The sequence below is a fragment of the Coffea arabica genome, chromosome 11c (assembly GCF_036785885.1).
Source record: "Coffea arabica cultivar ET-39 chromosome 11c, Coffea Arabica ET-39 HiFi, whole genome shotgun sequence".
NCBI lineage: Eukaryota > Viridiplantae > Streptophyta > Magnoliopsida > Gentianales > Rubiaceae > Coffea > Coffea arabica.
The window spans coordinates 45187557-45206243 of record NC_092330.1 but is presented as its reverse complement, the minus strand read 5'-3'; the positions used below and the strand labels follow the sequence as shown (position 1 = coordinate 45206243).

General features: G+C 36.6%; 2 protein-coding genes across 3 annotated transcripts; both read left to right on the top strand.

Annotated features, from left to right (window-relative positions):
* The first annotated feature begins 1490 nt into the window (after positions 1-1490).
* LOC113716523 (probable WRKY transcription factor 75) lies at positions 1491-5117 on the top strand. Its single transcript, XM_027240902.2, has 2 exons — positions 1491-1957; positions 4798-5117. The coding sequence occupies exons 1-2, from the start codon at positions 1563-1565 to the stop codon at positions 4976-4978; spliced, it is 576 nt and encodes a 191-aa protein (XP_027096703.1). The 5' UTR covers positions 1491-1562; the 3' UTR covers positions 4979-5117.
* Positions 5118-11545: 6428 nt separating this feature from the next.
* On the top strand, positions 11546-17910 carry LOC113716861 (uncharacterized). Of its 2 annotated transcripts, none has more exons than XR_011822962.1 (14): positions 11546-11928; positions 12585-12658; positions 12781-12858; positions 13685-13763; positions 14423-14487; positions 14902-15003; positions 15705-15794; positions 15895-15969; positions 16063-16095; positions 16195-16275; positions 16360-16419; positions 16869-17019; positions 17314-17352; positions 17443-17482. XR_011822962.1 is itself a non-coding variant. In XM_027241385.2 (14 exons), the coding sequence occupies exons 1-14, from the start codon at positions 11886-11888 to the stop codon at positions 17626-17628; spliced, it is 1074 nt and encodes a 357-aa protein (XP_027097186.1). In that variant the 5' UTR covers positions 11546-11885; the 3' UTR covers positions 17629-17910. The 2 variants fall into 2 exon arrangements, 1 of the variants encoding a protein (XP_027097186.1); XM_027241385.2 differs by having other exon boundaries at positions 16869-16937; positions 17443-17910.
* The last annotated feature ends 777 nt before the right edge of the window (positions 17911-18687 follow it).

Genomic DNA, 18687 nt, shown 5'->3' with positions numbered 1-18687 from the left:
GTATAAAAAAGTTATTCAAAATAAAAATACATACAGAGAGTATTATAAACTTTAATTAATGAAATAGTTGCTCTTGATAACACGTGGTTTGACCCGACGACAGAGTCAAATCGCAGCCATGCGTGATATAGCCTACCAACCAACTTACTCGCTGCCCGTGCGCTTACAATCGCTTTACCTTTTCGGGCCGTATATGAGCTTTTCTTCCTATGTACATATAATTTTTAAAAAAAATGACTTTTTCCTGAGAGTGGGTGCCGATCGTCGTGTCGTGGGAAATTGCTGGGATGGGGTAGGGGTGTTGGTGGGGTGGGGAGAAAAGGTTTGGTCAAAGCCACGGCCAGCCAACGAAACCTATCAGCCCGTAAAAATGGATCGTTTGTATCAACTATAGTCCGGATAAAAAAGAATTTCTGAACTTATAGAAAATGATTGACAGAAATAATTTCACTCACAGACTTTTTGCTCAACTTTGAACAGCCAAAGATCATGTAGAGGGAAAAAAAAAATACATGACAACTTTATTAGCTATAAATGGTAGAATTAATTATATATATATATATGTTACGCATCTAATCATAATAATAATAATAATAATAATAATATAATATATGTAAAATTAACTCTAAATGTCATGTTCGCATTTTAGTACACAATAACACATTTGTTTAGAAATAATTTCACGAGACCCTTGATTCTCTCAAGGATATACTACAATTGGTGTTACCAAGCCTTCCTTAGCAACTTTTGTAATGGATCTTAGGCCCTCTAAAGAACCACAAAAGACAGGACAAAAAGAAAAATAAAAAATAAAAGTTTGGAGGAGCTAGCCAATTGAATATAAAGATGATCTACTGTGAATTTTATTAATTTTAAATTCGTTGTGGGATGATGAAAGTTAAAAGCAAAACCCAGTTGGATTACTATTCGTTAAAATTTTTGTTCAAAAATGTATTATAATGATACGATTGAAAAATAGATTTATAAAAAACTATAAAAATTTATCGGGAAAAAAAGTCACTTTCCAAACAATGGATTTGCGGGACAAGGGGCACCGATTTGTGCATTTTCCAATAGCGTAACATTTTTTTACATATCGAGTAACATTTTTTATACATGAAATAATTTTAGAATAATTTTTTATGAGCTCCACACATAATATGAAAATTGAATTATATGCTGTAATTTGATCCGCACAAATTCTTTAGATCGCACCGTGGCCGTCAACCTTCAGAAAGGAACGGTTGTAGATCCTGCCCCATTTCCGGATTTGCGCTAGAATAACTACCATCACTGCTAAAATCCTTTTTGACCTTACGTGCCGTTTACGACACCAAATTATACCAAAAAAATGTGGTAGCAGACTGCAGACGGGACTCATCTAGCCATCAACTCCAGCCGCCTCTCATTAGTCCACCCCCTTAGTCATAGCACCTCAACCTTTGTAATCAATTATGCACACGGCATATATATAACCATATTCTTCCTTATTTGGAATTCTTCATTTCCCCTCCCCTTTCTCCCACAACTACCCACCCCATCCCGCACCCCTCTTTCGTGTCATGGAAAATTATTCACCGATTTTCCAATACTCTTCTTCAACATTAACATCTTCAGCTTCAGCTTCAGCAGCTCCTATGTTATTAATGAACCCGATGACTTCAAATGCCACAGGCACTACTGAACATCAAAGTCATGACAAAGCAAATAATGGGGTACTAGGCTTGATGTCTAGCGTGGAAGCTCCTACTTCAGGTGTTATAAGTAATCTTTCCCGGAGCAGCAGCAGCTTTGTTGGCACTGAAACTGAGGTCAAATCGGGCAAGAAAAAAGCAGACAAGAAAATTAGGAAGCCCAGATATGCTTTCCAAACCAGAAGCCAGGTTGATATTCTTGATGACGGTTATAGATGGAGGAAATATGGACAAAAGGCTGTGAAAAACAACAAATTTCCAAGGTTGGTAGTTTCCTCTCCAATCCCCACTCAACAGTAGTATTTTCTTTTTGATTCTTTATGCATCGTCTTAGGCTGCAGCAGCCCGTGTTTTTATCAAGATCTAGTCGTTGCATGTTGAAGCGATTGATTAGTGGAAGGTCTTGATCATGCTTAATTAAAATCTTTAGGAAGCCAGTATAGTTCCACGTCTCTATTTTTTTTTTTTTTTGGGTAGAAATAATTCAACTCCAATAATTAGCAGTCACAACAAAGAACAGGAGATGCAGTTTCTTAGTTGAGAACGGCTAGATCGATCTTGAAGAAACTCTCACACGACCACACCTAGGCGTTCAGTTAACAGATGACACAATTAATCAACTAACGCCATTTCTTTCCAACTTTATCCTTTGTTTTTACTAGGCTTGATGGTTCGAATTTGTGTTTAGCTTTAGAAAGGTTTCTACTGTTAAAAAAGTCTAATGCTTTCCAATTTTTTTGAACTCTAATGATTTCTTTTTCTTTTTTTTTTTTTTTAAAAAAAACTCCTTATTAACACTAAACAATGGGCCAAAAGACTTGGCTTCTTTAACTGTTCCTGCATAAATCTTAAAATTAAAACTTTTTTTCTTTAAAAAAAAAAAACCAAGAAGAGATAAATTAGGACCTAGGTTGGACCACACCTTGTTACAGTACGTCGGGTGGAGCTCTTGAGGGCTTCCTAGTCGCTCCTAGCTTCGACCCAGGCCACCCAGCTAAAGCTAGCACGCACCTTTACCATCTTCACGCTTTCCCCTACTTACTAGACTCAAAAAGGAATTATAATGGTTACTAATCTGATAGTAAAATGTTATGGTATAACGCTTAAAGGCACCGTTTATATTCCTCCCTTGCATTTTGCATTTGAAGGATTCCGGTATGGTGATCAAAGTCACAACTGGTTAGGGGGGGGGGGGGAAATGAGAAAAAGGACATTATATAACGCAATGAACCTGGATAAATTATAGATGGTGCGTCTAATGGAGAACATGGGTTTTTCTTATAGAGAATATTGGTTAACGTAGAAAAAAATATATTGAGATTCATGTTTATTCATTATGGTTGGTCCTCGTGGAGCAGTCATGCATACTGTAAATGGACCTCCTCCGCTTGGAGTTGCTTATACACTACTATCTTGTCGACAGTTGTAATTTTTTTTTCCCACAAGTTCGTAATTAGTAAAAAAGCACTGTCACTTCGCTAATCACAACGTTTAGAGCTTTAGATAGGATGATGGATAACAATGGGAATGGGAATTCGGTACAACTTTAAATGCATGCTTAAAAGCTGACCTCGTCCAATTAAGAGATCGTCTGTTCTTGATTCTATTACCCTGTGAGACTAGAATAGCCATTTACTGAAGTGGTTGGATGATACATATATATATGCAGTTAAGCTCCCTAGCTCTCTACAATCTGTTGCGCAATGAAGTGGCTAAGTTTAGACGGTTCAAGAATTTAAGTGGTAATTAGAAATACTACTGTATATGTTAAGTGTTACTAGTTGATCATGAGTAGAATCTAGCCATGAAAGAAGGAATGGCCAATCAAGTAGTAAGAGATAAAGTTGCAGTGCGTACGTAGACCTTGATTGCTGGATTTTTGCACGTAAAACATGTCCTTGATGCGCTAAAAGGTCCAGGATTAGAGTAGACCACCAGACCCCAAATCGCTATGAAATATCACTACTTTCATCATGTTTCTCTCGGTCGGAACTTGTTCTGGTTCTGCTAATAGTCAGAGCTCATCTACGACTGATAAATATAACACTGTGATCAATAAACCTCCAAAACTCACTACTTAGTTCTTACGTTGTGCTGTCTGGAGGAAGGAGCGTCAACTATTGCCGGCTTGGTCATAAATTACTTGCCAGCTTCATCAAGCTGCAAATGACACACACACACGCACACACTTGTTGAAATCCGAAAAAAAATTCAAGCGCTAATAAGTGTGGAGTATCAGACGAGTGTATGTTTGATAATCGTCCAACCCGAATACGTAATTGTGATCGAGACCCTCTATATTTAATTTGTTAGCCAACCGGGTTGTGCCCTTGACAATTTGGAAGCGCAGTTAATTTCCGGTGATGTCATTGATGACATTAACCCTTCAGTTCTGGATCTGTCAAAACACATGGCGGCCGCCTTTTTAGCTGATGAGTATGTCTGTCCCTGGACAAATCGAGAAAAACATGACTGCGAGAAATCTAAGAAATGCACGTTCATGGCTGCGGAATGGATAATTCGTTTGAGAACCTGCGTATGATCTCGTCAATTATTGTCGGCGGCGCCTTGTTTGATTTAGCTAAGGCAGTGTAGTGTACTCGAGACATTTTGTAAAAACTGAGGAAGGATAAGGAATTGAACAAAACAATTAGTAGCAGAAGCACTCTAGTTGTCCTGGTAATGCATTCAGATGTGAATTGAATACATGCATGTGTGAATCAGGAACGCGTCCAGGGTTCACGTTTCTTCCTCGTGTTGTTTGAAAAGACTGGGACCCTTTTGACGGTAAAGGCTGGCTGGAGACTGAATAATGCCAGTCAAAGTTTTAGTTCCTACCGTTCAAAGATTGGGGGCTGGAACTTGGAAGTGGAACAGCAGCCCGCTTATGCGAGATCTCGAAAACAGGATAAGAACAAAGCCCGATTATTATCAGAAATGGACACATATTATATGCGTATAAGAATAAAAACTGTTCTACTCTAATCGCGCGTATTTTAGCCTGTCTAGATCTCCATCCCGCACATTATACATACGTGCACAAGGATAAAACTTGCTTCTTGTTTCTCACGCATATATTTTTGTTGTAATTGTCAACGTACAGGAGCTACTATCGCTGCACGCATCAAGGCTGCAACGTGAAGAAGCAAGTGCAGAGGCTATCTAAAGACGAAGGAGTTGTGGTGACAACTTATGAGGGGATGCATTCGCATCCGATCGAGAAATCCACAGATAACTTCGAGCACATCTTGACTCAGATGCAAATTTACACTACTTCCTTCTGATATGTACTGCCATGTTGTAATGATGATTTTAGATCTTTAAAAAAGTATATAACCGCAGCAAGATTAATTAATGTTTCTCTGAACTTCACCATAATCCTGTTGCAAAGAAAGAATAAATCGGTGGAATTATTTGATGATAGATAGCCTCATAGCTCGCCTTGAACCCGTGTCTACGTTCACCCCATCGCATGAATTGAATGGTATGGGGACAGCGAATGCCTGCCTAAAATATTTTATTGCGTGAATTTTACCGACAACATATTCTAGGTCTAACCCCAATTTGCACCCCTTGAGTTGAGTTTGTACCGTATTCTTACTTTGCACTCTAAATTTTAATTTTGAACGCATTACACCCAATCTCTCATATTTATCCCACTTAAGTCCAATCGATAACATTGTTAACAAAATTAATAAAATGAAGGACGGTGCAAATCAATGACAATTAATGTTCTAAAAGTGGCAAAATATTTTAAAGATATTGCAATTAGAACAACATGACACATCATTGTTGATTCGTACTATCATGTATCTTGTTATTTTTTGATAACCAAATTGTCAATTAGACTTAATCGGGACACGCCTGAAAAATTAGGGTCTAAAATTAGAGTTTAGGGTCCAAAATAAAAATGACGTACAAGTTTAGGAATACAAAGTGGATGTAGTCCTATAATTTACTTGGAAGGGGGGGGGGGGGGGACCGAGGGGTGGAGGAAGATATTGGGATGCCAATGCACGACTGGAACTTCAAAATTTTCTTGATTGTATGTGCTTTCCTCGACCCCTTTTTTTCCCAGAGAAAAGGCCTGTGACGGGAAGGAATAAGCGGGGAAGCGAAATAGTTTTGAGGCGAACGGCGGTACGTCTGCTTCTCAAGTTATATAACTACTTTACTGCTAGTCCGGAAGCCCTTGCTTCTTTAGCTCTCTTTCAGTTTAATTAACACATGATAGCAACATGCTACTGAAGTAAATCCTCTATTGAAATATAGGTGCTGCTCTGTGTCTTTTTATCCAGCAAATAATTAACGAAAAATAAAGAACGAACAAACAGGAAGTCTGGAGTGAGTAGGGCTAGCAACAGAAATAGCAGCAGCAACAGAGGGAAAGGCTCTTGAATGAACGGTTGCGGTTTCAACTTTCATCTCCCATTAAACTGCATCCAAAATTCAAACCAAATGGGGGCTTTCGCGTGCATCTCACACAATTATTCCCGGCGCAAATGTCAGAAATGGACTTGTCAAAGCGAGAATTAGGATCCGATATCGTCGCCTGTGATGACAATACGGTACACTTAAGGGTTACGTGGCAACGGGACGGGTGCCCCATCCTTAAAACGGGGCAGGGCCGGGGCAACGTACACCTATTTCATCTCCCGCCTCGTCTCTCTCGTATAAAAAATTATATTTATTTATTTATTTAAATTTATAGATTTACATATAATACATATACACACACAATTCAATAATTTAGTTATAATCTAATTTTTTATATTTAATAATATAATTGTGTATCTCTAATGACTAGTAAGTAATAATCTATTATTTAATAAAGTAACTAAACCAATAGTACTATATGTGTATTCGCACTTGGGTATGGAATAAAATAAATGGTATACAAAAGATTTAATTTCTACTTTGAAAATTATATAATTTTTTTTTGTATTTCTTTATTTATTAAATCTATGGCTATTTTTTTTTTTATTTTGGTGCAGCTACGTGCTCTATTTCGGAAAGGATATCATGTAATACATTGTTTGATGAAGAAGATGATGTTGATTGTGTTACTGAACAAGTATTAAAGAAATTTGATTCATCTAAATTGATTTTCTCCAATTGTTTGTTATACACGATAGCTTGGTGACTAGTTTCTTCTTTCATTTTGGCATCAAATGTTAGGGTTGCTTTATTAAATGAGTTATCATATCTCGAGATTGATGAAGAGCAAATGTTATGAAGTTGTTGAGCTAGGTTGATGCAGAGAAAAGCTGGACTTATTGTTGAGCATCTTTAATTTGTTGAATGTGAGAAATCAACTTGACTGGATTTGTTGAATACATGAATATAACTTGACTCGTTGTGTTTTGTTTCCATCTTGACAGCTTGTTAATCTTATTTACTGTTGTTTACAATTGTGTCATTGTAAGTGAACAAACAATTGTGATTTGGTCCTATTACATCTCAATCGGATGTTTTAATGTCATTTTTATTGTATTGACAAGTTGCTAATTTTTTTTTAGTCATTAGTATTTGTAACTCGTTAAATGGTTTAAAGTTGAGTACTTAAACATGTTTTTATTAAATATTTTGAGATAGAATGAATGATAAAATTGTCCTGTAAATACGTAGATTATTATATATGATAGGTTGATTTCTTCCCCACAGAGAACCGTAGGGGAAACGGGACGGAGGCGGGGGATGGGGGGAGTTATTTGACAAAGGTGCCACCCTATTGCAGCCCTTAGATATACTATAGACACTAATGCAAAGAATGTATACATTAATATAATAAATGTAAACGGTAACACAACATGATAAAAAAAAGCCATACATTTTTTGATACATTAAAATTGGTGCTTCGCATTTAATTTTCACCATTCAATTAAAAAATATTCAATCTACATCATGAAAGCACCCTGTCGAAATAAAATCTACAAAAAAAAATGTGCTTTGCCACATCAGAATATATGGTATTAGAACTTAGAAGTGGTAATGTAGTTGTCGACTGGATTTTTTTTTTTTTTTTCAGGTAAATGCAGTCGACTGGACTGTAGAAGGGTCGTGTCAACCATTGTATTAATCTCTATTCCAAGTCCCTAAAGAGCCCATGTAAATTGTCAAGAAAATGATGCAGCGATTGAGAACTAAGAGCTCCTTCCTATGACCGTTGACAAATGCCACGGCATTTTGTCAATTCTCGTCACCTTCCATTATTTAATAGATAGATAAGCCCATTCTTACTTTGATTCATCTTAAGCTGTCAGAATAAAACCATGTAGCCACAAAAATGTTGCGTGAACTGTTTCGTTGTATTACTAATCCAACGCAAACATGTAGAATATTTAACTCTTTTTCATGTTTAGTCAGATCCCAGTTTTTGTTATTTTAAATTCAAGCAAGTAGACTGAAGCTCGACATGGTCATCAAATAAATTGTTGGATGAATTTTGGAATAGTCCTGCGTTAGCACAACTCAAGTAACGGAACATAAATTAACTTGTTTTTGACATCAAGGTATCCTCAGCCGAAAGTAAATAAACCAAGAAGTATATATCACTTGAAGTTAACTCTAGTTAATTTGACCTCAATAAAGTTTCATCCTTGTTAAAAAAAAAATTATTGACTAGCAATTCCCATTATTTTGTTGTTTTAATTATTTTGATATACATATTGCAATTTGCTTCAATTTTTTTAATTGAAATTCTTATATTTGTAAGTATAATGTTGGTGAAAAAACATACATCAAAAGAGTTAACAGGAATGACAGAAACAGTAATTTAATCAACCCAATAAGAAGAAAAAAGAAGAAGAAAAGCAGTGTATGGCATGACTATTAAATTATTAAATTATCGGTACCAAGGATAAAAATAAACTGGTGCATTTTGGGAAAACTTCTTATCCCCGTTTGACGTAGTAAAGATAAAAGGAGCCAGAATTTTTGTTGTTTTTCCTTCATAGGACTAGAAAATCAAGCACAAACTTTACCAAACATAAGTTGACAGTCAACCACAGGCTCTATTTGGAAGGTTTGTTTTTAATATATAAGTATTTTTTTAACAAATTTGTGGATAGAAACCCTTAAAAACCATCTCAAAGTTCTCAAAATACACACCAAAATACCAAAAAAAAAAAAAATACAGGAGTTTTTTTTCCTTTCTTCTTCATCCCCATCTCCTACCTCAACAGGAGGTGTCGCCGCTCCTCCTTTTTTTCTTTCCTTCCCTCTTCCCTCTTCTTCCTTCCCCTCCTCATCTTCTTTTTCCTTCCAAGACTCTTAGTCCATTGGACTGGTCTAATAACTTTTTGAACTTAAACCACAGGTTCAAAATGGACAATTCAAAGTTATTTGATAATGGGTCTGGATTTATATATCATTCCTTTCCTTCCTCCATTTCTGATGTTGGACATTTTACTTATTCCACCCTAGAAATTTTGCATCATTGCAAAGTCTGATTATAATACATACTATCCACTTAATCATATTCAGATTCTAGATGCCACTTGCACGGGTTCCAAAAGTGGCCCGCATCGAACTTGATACTTAATTTTGCAAATTCTACAGTGACTCCTGTTGAACGTGGTATTTAACTCTCCATAACACTAAGTTTATTGCACTCCCTTGCGCAGCTTGAATCACAACACTGCTTAGTCCAAACTCACCTCATGCAAAGATTACGTGAGATTCGTTTTAATAGCATTTAAATACCTTGATCCAACTAGAATGGTCCAATAACTTTTTGATATGAAATCACATATTTAAAATGGTTAATCCAATGTTATTTGATAGTCCATGGGCTAGCACTTATATGTCATTCCTTTTCTTCCTCTATTTCCAATAAGGAGGGTGGGGCAGAGGGGAGGAAAGAAAAAAATGAGGAGAAGGATGAAGGATGAAGGATAAAAAAAGAGGGAAAGAGAGAGGGGTGACAGCGGTGGAGGTGTTGGGCAATAGTAGTTGGAGTAGTAGCGGTGGCAAGGAGGAAAAAGAAGAGAGAAGATAAAGGGAAAAAAAGAAGGAAGAAAGAAAAAGAATAGTAAAAAAGTTTTTCAAATTCTCCACAAAAAAGTTGTTATTCAAATCCTACAATAAACTAGGGTAAAATTTTATACAAACATTCAAAATACACACCATCCAGACGGACCCTAGAACTTTCCCAATTATATAGATATACCGTTTGGAAGTGTGAAATGTGGAAAAAAAAAACAAAAAATTAATTATATAGAGTCCATATGGATTAGATGTTTTTGGAATTTTTTAAAAAACTACACTGTATCATTGTATTTAAAAAACTTTTTATTGTAGATAGTCCACATGGATCACGTGTTTTTTGGGATGTATTTTCACCATCACTCACCGTACATTACGACCCTTCACCTGTCACTGCTTCTTTCCTCTTCCCTCATCTATTATCGCTCATCTATTCCTCCTCGTCTCTCATCCACTTCCTCCCTTCTCTTTGGTTGCATCAGCCACGGGAGGAAAGGGAAGAAAAATGAAGAGGGATGAAAAAGAAAGAGAAAGTGGGAAGAGAAAGAGGACGAGAAATGAGGGAAGGTCGATAGTGGTAGTAGAGGAAGGAGAAGAGGAAAGGGCATGAGTGGTGAGTGAAAAAAAATGGTGATAGATTTGTTTTTATTATTTTATTTTTCTGGTTAATGCATTTGAAATTGTGTGCATTTGGAGTATGTTTGAAAGACATTTTTTTTAATGTGTTACTGTAAATTTAAAAAACAAAATCTTGTTTTCAGGATACCCACCAATCCAAACAGTAGAATCATATGGGATAATAACCACTGAGGTTTAACTCAATGACCACCGAAAAGGGACTATCTCTCTCTTTGAACTACATGTCGAAGGTTTGGATTTTACTTGCAGTAAAAAAAATTCAAAAGAGGTGTTAGAACACTCATTTTGTCTGGTCAGATTTATATACCTGCTAATCCCTTATACAGCCTTTTTAGGCTCCCAGTCTCTGTAGATTAGGATAGATTAGGTCATGGGAATGTTATTGTTGTGACAAAAAAAAAAAAGAATCATACGGGATAATGGATAAAATGTTCAAACTACACGGTGTTAATATGCAATTTACAAATTTTATGAACTGAAATCTTCATCAAGGAAGCCCGACGGGTACAAAAATCTTCCTTTGCGAAGGAGGCCCAAATATCGAAGTCATCTGACCTGGGTCCCCTCGAGTGACGTTTAGTCCCCAACTGTTGCTGTTATTGATCCACAGAATGGAAATTTCCCAGCAAAACTGCTGAAATTTGGGGTAATATTAACCATTCGGAAAGTCTTAAAAAAAAAAAAAAGCGGAAACAAATGCAGTAAAACTGTGACTTGGGTCGAATTTTAGCTAGAGCTCTGCTTGTTAAAAGCTAAAAATCTTTCAGGTGTAAAATGAGCAGGATTGTAACAATCAGATCAATTAAGAAACGAGCTACGATTGAATTCAACTTGTTTGAGGCCCAAGCCCAACCTTGGCAAGTAGCAGGGATGGATTGTTAATATCTCCCTTTAATCCACGATTTTTCAAGAAACAAAATCCTAGCTGTCAGATTTTTCTCATATTAATGTTAATTGGGTTTCATGCAAGGCAGACAAAGTTGTGCATGAATTGCCCCATTATGCTTAATTTGCTCCAGACTTTGGTGGCGTTTTTTCTGCCAAAAAATTTTAAGATATTCTCTTAATAAATTTCTTAATTATTTTTTATTTCATATATATTACATCAAAATATAAAAACTCTAAACAATTGATATCTAAACTGGACCTTTGCTTGATTATTTCCAACAAATTTCCTTTTTATTAAAACAAAAATTAAAATTGGATTTAATAATAGTTTAGAAGGGCTGAGAGCCAGGGGTGAACAGTGAACTTCGTACTCGAGCCGAGTTCTGGCTAATGGAAGCCCGGCTCGCTGGGCCCACTTGACGCTTAATAGCCCTAAGTAGAGCCTTGTTCTCCAAGCTCTTCTTCACTCTTCCCCTGCACCTTTGCTCGATTCATTCTCTCTCTCACACACAAACACACACTAAACCACGAGGCCGACTTTGAAGTTTGGTTTCTGAAGAACAATCAGGGATTTAGCTGCAAGAAAAGAAATTCACTGTACCCCAAAAAATAAAAAAGAAAAAGCTTTAATGCTTCAGTTCGTAACATCCTCTTTTTGATTGATTCTCCAGACAGCGGATGGCCCTACCTCTCGGCAAGCTAACTATCATCGTTGGTGCAGGTGCCTAAATTTTAATTCGTCATTTTTATATTTCTGTTTTTTCTTTTCTGAACTTTATTATCTGTTGATATGTATTTATTTTTATCGTGCGATTAATTAATTGGTTAGATGTTTAAATTAGTGACTGTCTTTAATGTCATCTGTTCATTTGCTAAGATGGTTACTGAGGGCTTGTTGCAAACCAGTAAATTTGCTGCAATTTGATAATTATTTTGAGTGGGCGGGTAATTATTATGGTGAAGGTACATTAGTTCGTCTATTTCATTGTTTCAGTCATGCTGTTGAATTGGGTTCAGTTGAAGTGGGGAGTTTCTTTTGGAATTTAAACCTCAAATCATCTTTTAAGTGGGTTATCAAGAGGTAGTGATACTTAAGCAATTGGGCTAATTGGAACTTCTATAATGGTGAGGAGAAGCAAAAGTTAGTCCGGGTAAGCTATTCCTCTTATTTGGCTACTATGGAAAAATAATGCTAGAATGGAAATACTAACCATAAAGGGAAGACATTTCCAGAAAAAGAATTTGGTGCCGTATAGGCCATGGCAAAGTGTCTATGTATATTTGTAGCTGTATAAATGGATTTTGAGGTGTTTTCTTCTCAATTAACGAGGAAGAAGCATTGTAAGTGTTGATAGATGTCACTTGTGAATCTTGTAGGCGTTGTCGGATCAGTTTTAGCTAAAGAAGGGCGAATATCAGATGTCTCTGACTTCTTTTCAGGTGCCTTGAAGGTATATTTCATGTTGGACACCGAATGCATCTTATTATTCCACATACTATGTTCTTCTTAAAAAGTATTTTGCTGTCTGCTCATCTTTCTCCTATAAAAACAGTCACTGTTTGTTTATTGCAGGTTGTTCTGAGGCAACTTAGACATGATGAATCTACCACTTCAAAGCCCAAACCACAGAATGATTCTCTCATGCAACAGGTTTAAAGCTTTCTCTTGTATTTTCTTTACAGAGTATGCTCTTTATTTACCTTTTTTGCTGTAGAGTGTTCCTTTTTCATCTTTATGGTGCCTGGATCTTTTGTGTATGCAGCATCAGCACACTTATAATTTTAAATTACCATGGATTTGTGAAAGTTTTAAAAGAATGTGTCACATTTCACTGGTTTCTTTCAAAACAGTGCACTTTCAGTATACTTGCGGTGTTAAATCTACATTCCTCTTTGATGTACTTAGGGATTTATGATAGGATTTGATTGTGACACATTAGTTATAAGTCAGCGGCAACTTTAGAGGCCACACTTTCCATATTAAAAGAATTGCTCTTTAGTTACTTTGTTGATAGCCTTCCACTTGATTAAATCTGCATTGATTGGAGGGTTTGTGTGCATAGTTCCCTTTTAAACAGCAGTCAGCCATCTGAAAATACAATCTTTAAGCCTAGAGAGTGGCGATTGGTCAGGTTAGCTGATTTGCTTTGTACTTTGTCATGGAACTTTATGATGTCCATACCATTTGCATTGTCATTTTCCTAAAAGATTTTTTTTAATTGTCTAGGAGATTGCTTGTAAACATTATAGAACTGATATATGGCCTGGGGCTTTGGAAATTTTGGGATAAAAAGAAAAAAAGAAATTGATCTGTGCCTGGCTGTATAAGTTAATCCTTTCTAAATTCCAACTTCTGTATGAATCTGCACCTTTAAAAAGATGTGGTCCGTTTAACTACATCAATGTTATCTCTAATGGTCTTCTATACATTCAATTGATCTACTTAAATAGCTTAACTCAATGTTTCATTCTGACAGGTTAATAGCCTTCGAGAGGAGCTGCAACTTTTGGCTTCAAATAGATCAATTACAATTGTGACATCAAGTGGTGGCTCTGGTTGGTTGAATGCAGTTCTGTCTTGGTTTCTATAGCTGTGTTAATGATGTTTTCATACCAAGCTTTGTTGTGATTTGAGTATAAGGGTGGTAATTTTTTTTTTAAGTGGTCAAGTGATCTGGTGCCTCGAAAGTTTTGTGAGCTGTTACTTCTTTTGCTTTTGGGATGCCTGTGGTTCCAATGTAAAACCTCACAAGATAGACACTTCCATGAATTGGCAATCTCTGTCGTGGCATAAATTTCATACATTAACTATCCTCCTTTTTGTACAGAAAAAAAAATGTTGTCTCCTTATCTGCTGCTCTCCCGCTTTTCCACCGTATTTCATACACGCTTCTCAAATTTGAACCAATTATCTTGGACACTGATGGATCCACCAACATGTCTGTGTTCTGTTCTATAGAATCCAAAGTTTCCTATGACTTGCTTTGTCTTCTTATCACTGAAATTGAAGCTCTAAATGTAGATATTTATGCATTGTATTGTCAAGTTGTAGCTCTATAGAAAAATAAGAATATCTTGATTTGACTTTGCAGGGGTGAATAGGCTAATATTATTTGTAATCCGATTATTCATGCCATATTTCTTTTGTTTTTTAACAGTATGCTTTTTTATTGCAATTTTCAATCCTTGACCCTTTGTAATAATCATTTGTGCAGCTTCTGGCAGATATGGTGTAATTGTGATTGTTATAGTGGTTGGATATGGCTGTATATGGTGGAAGGTAAATAATGTGTTTTCGCACAATGTCTGAATCTGAGTATAAAAATCTCCTTTTGTCTTTTTTTTTTTTTTTTTTTTTCCATTTCCCCCTCCGTATCACATAGAGTTTGTCCCATGGTATCTGCATGTACCAAAAGTTGTCCACCCAGGTTAGGGTGTTTGACATTATAATGGCTGTGGTGCTGTTAAGACGTATGATTCCTTGTGTAAAAGCTGAAACTTTCTTAGGCTCTGTTCTATGCAAAAGGGTGACAAGTCGTCACCTGTCGGTATTTGCTAGTAATCAAAAGCCTAATAGGATTTTCTACTAAGGTCTATTCCTCCTCTCCTCTGCTTGTGTATCATTGTGTTTTGGGCAGGGAAGGGGTTGACAGAAGAGTGATGTAGACTACTAAATTATTTTGTGTGCTTGCAGGGTTGGAAACTCTCTGATATGATGTTTGCAACCAGACGCAGTTTGTCTGATGCGTGTTCTAGTGTATCCAAACAACTTGAGAGTGTCTATTCTGCAATTTCTGTAAGTTTTCCATATTGTATCGGTTAGGATAGCTACTTAATTGGGTAGGAGAGTAATTCAAAGACATTCTTCACATAATTACTGCATGAGTTAAAGAGTTATTGAACTGCATTTTGTGTTTGACATTGTTGCAGATATATATATATATATATATATATATATATATATATATATATATATATTGTTTTGCCCTTCTTTATGGACATATACCGTCAACCTTGGGCCCAATAGAGAGAGAGAGAGAGAGAGAGAGAGAAGGAGAGAGAGAGTTCTGATTTTTTTAGGGGAACTTAAAGGGGGTAGGGGGAAGTGAGGAATTACTGATTAACAGTATTACAGTGACAGAGAAAGTTAATGATAAATGACCTGCTTCTGCTTTGTATTGCAGTTTTGCTCCTCAAGTTGTGTACTCATATAACACTCGTCAGCTACATACATATCATGTTGCTTATATGTTTTCACATAATATATATGGTGATGGTTGTTTGCTTTAAGATTTCATACTGGAAAATAGCTGCAAGAAGTGACTAAAGATGATTATGCCTTTAAGAGTCAACTTTGTGAAAGGAAATAAATATATTTCCATAGGTATTTGGTTTCTCAAGAATCATAATTCTGTCTTCAGTAGGTAAATTAGAATGTAGCTACATGATAATTGATCATGGATTTACAATGTATTTGAGATTGGTTGTGTTGTCCAGGCCACTAAGCGCCATTTGTCTTCGAGAATTGATGGTGTGGATAGTAAAATTGATGAATGTGCGGGTAATACATCTGCCACAAAAGAAGAGGTAGGACGAGTAAAATGTATTTTGGTAAATGCAAAATTGTCTTTTTGCCCTTTTGTTTTCATGAGTTAGTGTTTCCTTCTAATTCATGGACCTTGTACAGGTGTCTAAACTACGAGGGGACCTGAGATTGATGGGTGCCGATGTACAGTCAGTTCACCATGTAGTCCGATCCCTGGTAATCCATGTTATTGAGTTTCATGGAGCTTGCCACATCAGAAGCATTATTGTGTTGGTCTAGTTACTAAATAAAGTACTTCATATGTTGCAGGAAACAAAAATCAGCAAGATAGAAGGGAAACAGGTTTTTTTTCCACTTTTCTTTTCTTTTTGTTCAGTGTATTGTGTTGCTGGGGGTTTTAATGGCTAATAATCATGGTCATGGTTTATCACACGTGTGCAGGGTGAAACACTCTTCGGGGTTGGCAGATTGGTTTCATTTGTGAAGAATCTAGAACATAGCAGAACCTTGGATCCTATTGAGGCAGGAGAAGCATCCCTTTACATCATAAAAGCTTGTCCTTTTTGCAGTGTTTCCTTCCTAAATGCATTTTGTGGGATTTTATAGGGTACATTGCCAAGTTCATCTCGGCCAGCTCTTGAAAAGCAGCAAATAACTCCATCTAGGGTATGATATCTCTGTAAGACATTTGGTTTTTGGTGTTTAGAGGAAACTCATGAACCTATGTCTGCCGTGGTACTACTCATCTTAGAAATTTATGGGTTGAGTACTGGATTAATCCTAGATTGCCTCCATTGTGACATGGGAGATCACATAGGCTTCACTTTTGTTAGCATATTTCAAGTTAGACTCTGCAGAATTATCTTAGCTGAGTTGAAAATATTTTTGCTGGTGGATGGCTATTTACTTTGTTTTTGGCCAACCTATTGAAACTTGTCTTAATACTGTATTGCTGATCAAAGCTTGCATTTTACCACAAGGTGGTTGTAGTTCCCCTGATTAGTAATACTGGGGGAAGAGAATGAACATGCTGTTCCTTAATACACTGGGTTGCTCTTTTCCATCTTGATGCCTAGTCCACTTATTGGTTCCCTTGCCTTTTGCTGTTATTGCAGGCTGTGTCATTGCCTTCTAATTGTTCAGTGGAAGCGCCATCGTCATCTTCGTCTAATGGGCCCAGCAAGGTATGCTAACTTCCTGTCATGAAAAGACGTTAATATGACAAGGAAAATGCTCAAATCCACAGTGCTTGAAAATGTTTAGCAGGCAAGTGGAGTGGTTGCCTGTATACGAAGATAAAATGCTTATCATTTTGAAATTTAACTGTTATTATAGACTGGATCTGGAACATTTTTTTTTTCTATATTGAAGTTCACTTTTACTATATTGAACTTGCCATTTTTTAACATAGTAACGTCGATGGCGTAAGATACGAAGTTATTGATCATTATTGGGCTTTTCGGAGTTCGTTTCTGTTATCCTTTCTCTGAATATCTCTCTACTGAAACTCGGTTTTTTTTTATACCTCACTCAACTTGTGTATCTATTTCTTTTGTCCAGCGTCCTTTGCAAGGTGGTGTCTTAGACTCGGGCTTGAAGGTAATTTATGAGTTTCTCTTCTTTGGCTTCTTTCTTGTGTAGTAGATATCATCGTGCACAGTGAGTGTGTGATTTTGTGTTTTTCACCAGCTGCATGGAATGCCAAATGGAGTTGAAATGTCCAGCAAAAGGAGTTCTCAGATTTCCAATGACGTTCCTGTCTCAGAAGTGGCAAACGAGTCTTCTGGTTCTGGTATCTTCGGCCTAAAGTCTTCTGGCGGTGCTTTTAATATGGTGAGAAGAAGCTGCAGCGCGAAGCTTTCATTCAATATTTAATATTTATCATGCTTTTTCACATGAAACGTAGATGAGAAAGGATGTATTTTTTGCCCTTTTAAAACACTATATTGGCTAGTAAATTTCTCGCCTCGCGTGCGGGGTGCCAAGCCATATTCATGGTCTTCGAATTTTGTAGGGGTTCTGTTCAGCTTACAAGGTTAATTTAGGATACATGTATGAAGTTCTGGATAAAATTATTGCCTATATAGTGAGACTTCTGGAAGGGAAAAGGATGCGTGGAATCACATCCGTTTTGTTTTTCCCTGATTTGTTGCCCCATTTGACGTGTGGTCTCTGATCGCTAAGATTCGCAAGGTCTGAGTCTGAGTAAAGATGGTACCGGTGTGGCACCAAGGTTTTTTTGCAGCAGGTTGATGAGAGGCTGCTCATATCCGTGATGCAGTTTTGACTCTTTCTTGTTTTAATTTAATTTTGCCATTTGATGAATAACGTAGAAATTGAACTTGGGTAATGCTGTTGGATTTGATGATTCTAGTGGAAAACCCTCGAGTCGAGTCGAGTATTACTGCTTTAAATTAACCTTTTTTTCCCCTGTTTTTGATTTACCACCTTATGCTCTTGCTTTAAGATTCCGAGACGCACGGCCGAACCAATTTTTGTTTTTTTCGCTCTTTGAAGTTTTATATCATGTTTTGGTCTTTCTTTTTCATCTGTCAGCTTGATCGTTTTCGCTTCAATTTGCTCTAAGCGGATGAAAAATGAAACCTATGGGTGAGAAGCATCACCAAACAAAGATGTCCAAATTCTAATGCACTCAACAAAACTCTGACGTTCAAATTATATAAAACCTTTTAATTAATTAGCTCGGTTCAATTTTTCCATCAACTATGTAGCGCTTGAGAGCGATTCTGCTACTCTTGAAAGGACAAGAAAAGCACATGGCGGCTTAGCTTCTTGACATCCAAGAACAAAGAAAATGTAGAGTAACAGGTACCTGTATTTAATAACTGAAAAAAAAAAAAAAAGAGTTGTTTTTTTTTTTTTTTGTGTGTGTTTTTGGGGGGCGGGCCGGGGTGGGGGGTGTGCTGGAGGGAA

Coding starts and splice junctions, on each gene's coding strand:
- LOC113716861 (XM_027241385.2), top strand. CDS start 11,886: ATGGCCCTACCTCTCGGCAAGCTAACTATCATCGTTGGTGCAG. Junction 11,929..12,584: donor AACTATCATCGTTGGTGCAG/GTGCCTAAATTT, acceptor TGAATCTTGTAG/GCGTTGTCGGATCAGTTTTA. Junction 13,764..14,422: donor GACATCAAGTGGTGGCTCTG/GTTGGTTGAATG, acceptor TCATTTGTGCAG/CTTCTGGCAGATATGGTGTA.
- LOC113716523 (XM_027240902.2), top strand. CDS start 1,563: ATGGAAAATTATTCACCGATTTTCCAATACTCTTCTTCAACATTAACA. Junction 1,958..4,797: donor AAAAACAACAAATTTCCAAG/GTTGGTAGTTTC, acceptor GTCAACGTACAG/GAGCTACTATCGCTGCACGC.